The 6,678-nt window shown below is 57.7% G+C and overlaps 1 protein-coding gene across 1 annotated transcript; it reads left to right on the top strand.

Moving 5' to 3' along the window:
- Nucleotides 1–472: 472 nt before the first annotated feature.
- Nucleotides 473–4,183, top strand: APLNR (apelin receptor). Its single transcript, XM_055301336.1, has 2 exons — nucleotides 473–1,990; nucleotides 2,732–4,183. The coding sequence occupies exon 1, from the start codon at nucleotides 806–808 to the stop codon at nucleotides 1,946–1,948; it is 1,143 nt and encodes a 380-aa protein (XP_055157311.1). The 5' UTR covers nucleotides 473–805; the 3' UTR covers nucleotides 1,949–1,990; nucleotides 2,732–4,183.
- The last annotated feature ends 2,495 nt before the right edge of the window (nucleotides 4,184–6,678 follow it).

A 6,678-nucleotide genomic window follows, 5' to 3' on the forward strand; every position in this document is an offset into this window, starting at 1 on the left:
TTCCAGAGAGGGGGTCAAAGTGTGGAGGTGTAAAGGAGGATGGCCATGAGGGGGGGAAGAGGGGAGTGAGGTCTGGTCTGCGTGGGGGCTGGGAGGGCAGGAGGGGGAGGGTGGGGGCCAGACCAGCCTGCCTGCGGGGAGGGCTTGCCAGATGCTCAGAACATCCTGCGAAATCTCACACCCTCCTTGCCCCCCACCCGTCCTGGCTCCAGGCTCCAGCTCGGGCTCCATTTCAATCTGCATAATTCGCCCCATTTCTAGTGGATGGGAGGGGGTGAGAATGGGAGGGTGAGGAGGTCTGTGGAGGGGCTGCTCCAAAGGCCAGAGGAAAGCAGAGCCCGAGGCTGAGGCTGGGAAGAAGGTGGGTGGCAGCCAGAGGGTGGAGGCGGGGCCGCGAGGAGGGCAGGCTGCAAGCCCCAGATAATATTCTGCCCAGGGCAGCAGGGCTCCATTCCGTCCACTTGCCCAGGGAGGAGAAGGAGGAAAGAAGAAAAAAAAAAGTGGGCTGTAACTTAAAGATCTTAAGACTCCCAAGTGAGGGGTTGGTCTGGAGGTGGGAGGAGGGAGTGACCAGACACGGAGGAGACGGAGACTCAGGAGGGCGCAGGGAAGCGGCTTAGCTGAGGCCAGGACTCGGCAGGCAGGAGAGGGTGGGGGGACGGCTGGGCCCCAGGCAGCTCCTCGGCGGCTCCCTGGGGGGCTCTGGACGCCCTCAGCCCTTCCCGCCTGCCCTCTGAGCCGGTGCCGGCCTCAGCCTCGGGGCTGGTCCCCCGGGCCCCTTGCCCGGCCTCTGTCGGCTGCCGGCATGGAGGAGGCTGGCGATTTCGACAACTACTACGGCGCCGACAACCAGTCCGAGTGCGAGTACGCGGACTGGAAGTCATCGGGCGCCCTCATCCCCGCCATCTACATGCTGGTCTTCCTCCTGGGCACCACGGGCAACGGCCTGGTGCTCTGGACCGTGTTCCGCAGCAGCCGCGAGAAGAGGCGCTCAGCCGACATCTTCATCGCCAGCCTGGCCGTGGCCGACCTGACCTTCGTGGTGACCCTGCCGCTCTGGGCCACCTACACGTACCGGGGCTATGACTGGCCCTTCGGCACCTTCGCCTGCAAGCTCAGCAGCTACGTGATCTTCGTCAACATGTACGCCAGCGTCTTCTGCCTCACCGGGCTCAGCTTCGACCGCTACCTGGCCATCGTGAGGCCCGTGGCCAACGCTCGCCTGAGGCTGCGGGTCAGCGGGGCCGTGGCCACGGCGGTGCTGTGGGTGCTGGCCGCCCTGCTGGCCCTGCCGGTCATGGTGTTCCGCTCCACCGGGGACCTGGAGAACAGCACCAAGGTGCAGTGCTACATGGACTACTCCATGGTGGCCACCGCCAGCTCCGAGTGGGCCTGGGAGGTGGGCCTGGGGGTGTCGTCCACCGCCGTGGGCTTCGTGGTGCCCTTCACCGTCATGCTCACCTGCTACTTCTTCATCGCCCAAACCATCGCCGGCCACTTCCGCAAGGAGCGCATCGAGGGCCTGCGGAAGCGGCGGCGGCTGCTCAGCATCATCGTGGTGCTGGTGGTGACCTTCGCGCTCTGCTGGATGCCCTACCACCTGGTGAAGACGCTCTACATGCTGGGCGGCCTGCTGCACTGGCCCTGCGACCTCGACATCTTCCTCATGAACGTCTTCCCCTACTGCACCTGCATCAGCTACGTCAACAGCTGCCTCAACCCCTTCCTCTATGCCTTCTTCGACCCGCGCTTCCGCCAGGCCTGCGCGTCCATGCTCTGCTGCGGCCGGAGCAGGTGCGGGGCGGCCTCCCACAGCAGCAGCGGGGAGAAGTCGGCCAGCTACTCCTCCGGCCACAGCCAGGGGCCCGGCCCCAACTCGGGGAAGGGTGCAGAGCAGATGCACGAGAAGTCCATCCCCTACAGCCAAGAGACCCTCGTGGTTGACTAGGGCTGGCGCCTGCCCGGCCTTCCCCTGCTCTCTGAAAGTCAGGTAGCATGACAGCACCTTCTCCCTCGCACTCCACCCTTTCCCCTGCTCCCTGCCCCCCTGCCGCCTCTTGTCCTCCCTCCTTCTTGAGGCTTCTTTAGAGGTTTGTGGTTGAGTGGGAGGAGACTGAGCCCTGCAGGCTCCTGCTCGGCCACTCGGTATCCGTGTGACGGACCTTGCACGAGTGTCTTGACCCCTCTGGGCCTCCGTTTCCCCATTTGTATATACAACAAGGGAAGTTGTGCTGGCTCAACTGAACTGGGTTGCCCCCACTCCTTTTCTTGGATCTCCAGCTTTTCCTTTTCCCTCCTTTCTTCCTAATGCCCTGTCGCTTCTCCCTGCGCCTACTTTCTCCTCTGTCTGCACTTTCCAGCCTGAATTGTCACCTGCTGGCTCCAACCCGGTCTCTGGGTCTCCGGGTCTCTGGGTCTCCGGTCTCCGGTCTCCGGGACACACCTCCTCTTTAATCCCTCCTTCTTCCCCTATTCACCTCCCTGGTTCTGCAGGGCTTCCAAGGGTTAAGAATCCTGAAGCTTGCACACACTCTCTGGCTCCCCAAGAGTGAAGGAGGGACCGGGGCTGGTGTCAGCAAAGTTAGTTCCAGGCTATGCAGCTGGGAGCTCCAGAACTTTCTTGCAAACCGGACCATTTCACTGTAGTTTCGGGCACTAAGGATCCCAGAAGGGGGCCTTGCTTCCTGCAGCCCCTCCTTGATGCCAACTAGATGTGCTTTTTTTTTTGCAGATTTCCTCTCATTCAACCTCTATTCCTCATGGCAATCGGAAGTCCACGGGGTTGGTGATGGGACTGCCGGCTCCTAGGTGTCATTCTATGAGTGGGGAGTCGGGAAGGCAACGTCGAGGAAGAAGGGAGTCCGTATTTAGTCTATATGCTGCTTGGCTTCCCTTTCCAATTCCTCACCCCTCCAACCTTCTCTAGAACTGGGACCTGCAGGTGTCCCCACCACAGCCTGGCATCTCCAGGCAGGACACTTTTCTTGAGCACTGGTGCTGCTGGGTGCCAAGAGTTATGTGTGTGCGTGTGTGTGTGTGCTTGTGTGTGTACACAGATGAGTATAACAGGAAGAGCAGTGTGCCTGTGTCACTCGTCACTTGGGTGAACTACCCCCTTACTCTCTACTCTCTAATCTCTACCACTTCTCCACTCTGCTTGCAGCATCCTTGGGGAAAGAGGGACATAGTGAGGCAATATAGAACAAAAATGAGTTCACCCCTTCCCCCACTGGATTTGGGGGCTCTGACGGCTGGTCCGTGCTTTAAGAGAGATGTTCCTGTTAGGGCTGGGACCCCTCTGGGGAGATCTGTCCCCAAGGCAGTGGTCCCAAGCCCTGGGGAAACCCAATGTGCTGGGTGCCATCATTCCTAGTTCCATGAGGGAAGCAGGAGGTGGTTAAGAGCTTGCCTTGGCTCCTTTCCCACACCTCTCCCCTCTGCTCTGAGTCCATGAGTGTGTTCCCTACCACTCTTCCCTTTCCCCGGGTCTGTGGCCCCCTCCCTAAGGAACATGCCTTCTCCCTTTGCCTGGGGTGATAAGCACTGGGTGGGGTTTTTGTCACCTCACCACCAGGATGGGACCCATTGGCCTCTCCTGCTGGGCTGGGGGGCTGGGAACGATGACTGGAGCAGCTGTGGCAGGGCTGAAGGCATGACTTCAAGCCACCAGAGAGGCCTCAAGGACAAAATTGATGGTGGGGCCTTTGTGGGCTGGAGGCAGGGGTGTGTATATTCCAGGTTTTGTTCTTGGAGGCCTCCCGACAGGACGTGAAGGACAAGATTTGCGCCATGGAGGCAGGAAGAGCCCGGCGTGGTGTAAATGGAGAGCTTGACCATCCCTGGGATGGCGCCAGCTCCAGGAGCCGAGGGAGGAGGAGAAAGGAAGAGGCTCTCCTCAGCTTAATCTCCCCCTTGCAGACTGGAATCTTCCACAGACTCCCTTTCTCAGCCCAGGGCTGTCCTCAAAGCATGCGGTCAAGGTTGGAGGAAGCTACCAGAAGTGAAGAGGGTGCCTTTCTGAGGCCTTCCTCAGTGACCCCAGAGACCTCTTGCCTGGAACTCACTGGTGGCCCTGGACAGAGGATGGAGGCTCCCTCATCCCCTACCAGCCCCCTCTTTGGAACGTCTCTGCTATGTTTTCTGACCCTGATAGTCACTTCGGTTCATTCAATAAATCTGTTTTGTGTAATTGCTGTGTCCAGAGCCTCTTCTCACACAAGTGTCGTGGAATGAGGAAAGGCCCCCCTGTTTGCAGATGTCCCAGTGGGAGGTGACTTGGGCTGAGGGGGCACAGGAGGGAAGTAGGAGCTAATGGGAGTCAGGTGGGAAACTGGAATGGGAGAGGGGAGATGGGCAGAACTTGGGACAACTAGACCCAGGGCAGGGGTGGGAGTGAGCCCAGGAGAAGCACAGGAAATAAAGGCTGGGGTGGGGGGTGAGGTGGGGATAGGGTGGGGGTGGACAGCAGCTCAGATTTCCTGCTCGAAAATCGTGGGACAAATGGGTGCATATTTTGGAGTCCTGAGCGCAGGCCCTGGGAAAATGTTAGCATTCATTCATTCACTCCTTCACTCATTCATTGTCCCGTGAGCATCCAGTTAGCTTAGATGAGAAGTTCAGGTGCTGGCCTCCAGTTAGTGCTCACTAACTGGAGGCCAGCACCTGAACTTCTCATACCTGTCCCTGAGCAGCACCCCAGACCTCAGGAATCCAAATCTTCTGGACCCATCCTGGATGTTCCAACTGCTAGAAGCTCCTAAGATGATTTCCAGGGGGAGAGGCCAGGCTTGGGGACATCCCCATCCACACAGATCCTGTGGGCAAATGAAGGAGGGGTACACAGAAGACCAGCGGGTCAGAGACAGGAAACCGGGCTCTGGAGGGTCATTGATTTGGGAGAGGAAGAGTCTGAAACCATCCCCGGAGGGAAACACTAGGTGCAGAGGTGTTCGTCACCTTCCATGAGGACTTGGGGGACTGGCCGTGTCTGCCGATGACACGAAAGCAATCAGTGCAGTAGAAGGGACAGGAGCGAGAGTCACCGCGGTGTGTGCTAAGCACTTCCAAACATGTTGTCTAATCCTTGCAGTGCTCTGAGCGAGGCCTCCTAGACACTCATTCTGCTGACAAGGAAGCCAAGGCTCAGAGAGGTTAGTCACGGACTTGAGCGAGGTGACACAGCTAGTGCACGGAAGAACGAGGTCAGGACAGTTCAGGTTGTCCGCTCCCAAAGCCCACACTCTTGGCCACTGTTTCTCCTAAAGCACAAGTGAGGCAGGGCCGGGTGGTTGGGAAGGAGAGTGGGGGCTCATTGGTAAGGCACCAGCACAGGGACCGGGTCAGGATGGGGAGGGGAGAGGGATGGTGGGGAGTGCATGAGAGATAGAGACAGAGAAAAGGAGAGAGACAGAGACAAAGACAGAGATAGAGACAGAGAGAGACAGAGACAGAGAGATAGAGATGGAGACAGAGACAGAGACAGAGGTAGAGACAGAGAGACAGGAGAGAGAGATAGAGACAGAGATAGAGACAAAGATATAGGGATAGAGAGAGACAGTGACAGAGAGATAGAGACAGAGAAGGGGAAGGAGACTGAGGCAGAGAGAGACAGAGAAACAGAGAGAGAGTGAGGGGAGAGAAGGAGACAGGATGTGGAGAGAGAGAGAAGTTAAGGGGGGAGCAGTGGGTAGCAGTAGTGGTGGGAGGCAGGGAGGGAGCTGGACAGGGTGTCACAGCTTGTTTCCAAGTCTTTGGAAGCACATCAGGGAAAACCCAGCAGGAATTTACAACTGCAACAACAAACGATTTGAGGTTTTTTCTTCTCTTTTTTACAGATGCTGTAAAAGAAAAATACCTCACTAACCCTCCAGGGAAATTTGAGGTAAGTTATCCAAAAAATCATAAGATTGTAGAGCAGTTAATAATTCATTTGTCCACAGTTTCTTCATTTCTTCACCCACTCACCCACTCACGTGGTTACCCATCCAGCCCTTATTGACTACTTGGGTGACAAGCAGCGGGGTGGGCACAGGAGTAAATGGTGCACAGGACCCGGTGGGCTGCGGGCTGGTGGAGACAGTGAGAGGGGCATTTATAATCAGCAAGCTCTAAGCAGGGAGCATAAAGGTGCTTTGAGGGCCTAATGGAGGCAGTGGGATGCGTGTAGGCAGGCTGCCAGGGCAGACTTCAGAGTGCTTGCCGGGTGGTGGTGGTGGTGGTGGTGGTGTGCTCTGTGCAGAGGGATTATCCAGAGACCAGAAGGAGCACAGCCCCTGTGAGGAACTGCAAAGGTCCTCATCTGTGCTTTCTGTCACCCCCACCAGCTCTGGGAGGGGAGCCAAGCAGAGGAACAGAGAAAAATCTGCGCAGGTCTCAGAGAATGGATGACGGCAGATTGGGGCGGGACTATAGTCCAGGTCTCTAGACAGCTTGGGGGCCAGGGATTGTTTTTTAGAAGATGACTTCCGTTTCCCCCTGCCTGGGTTTGAACTGTTTTCCTTGAAGATAAAAGCCAGGGCCTCCTAGACAGGTGCTGGGAGTTCTGTCCTCTTACACTGTGCTCGTTAGAGAAGGATGCTGCAAGGGGGGGCCGATGGATCCCTGGGGAAGACCACCCCCAGAAGCCAAGATGACACAGCATGACAGGACCTAGATGTGACATCTGCCTTTCTCAGCTGG

This window comes from Nyctereutes procyonoides, unplaced genomic scaffold (genome assembly GCF_905146905.1).
Source record: "Nyctereutes procyonoides isolate TBG_1078 unplaced genomic scaffold, NYPRO_anot_genome, whole genome shotgun sequence".
Taxonomy (NCBI): domain Eukaryota; kingdom Metazoa; phylum Chordata; class Mammalia; order Carnivora; family Canidae; genus Nyctereutes; species Nyctereutes procyonoides.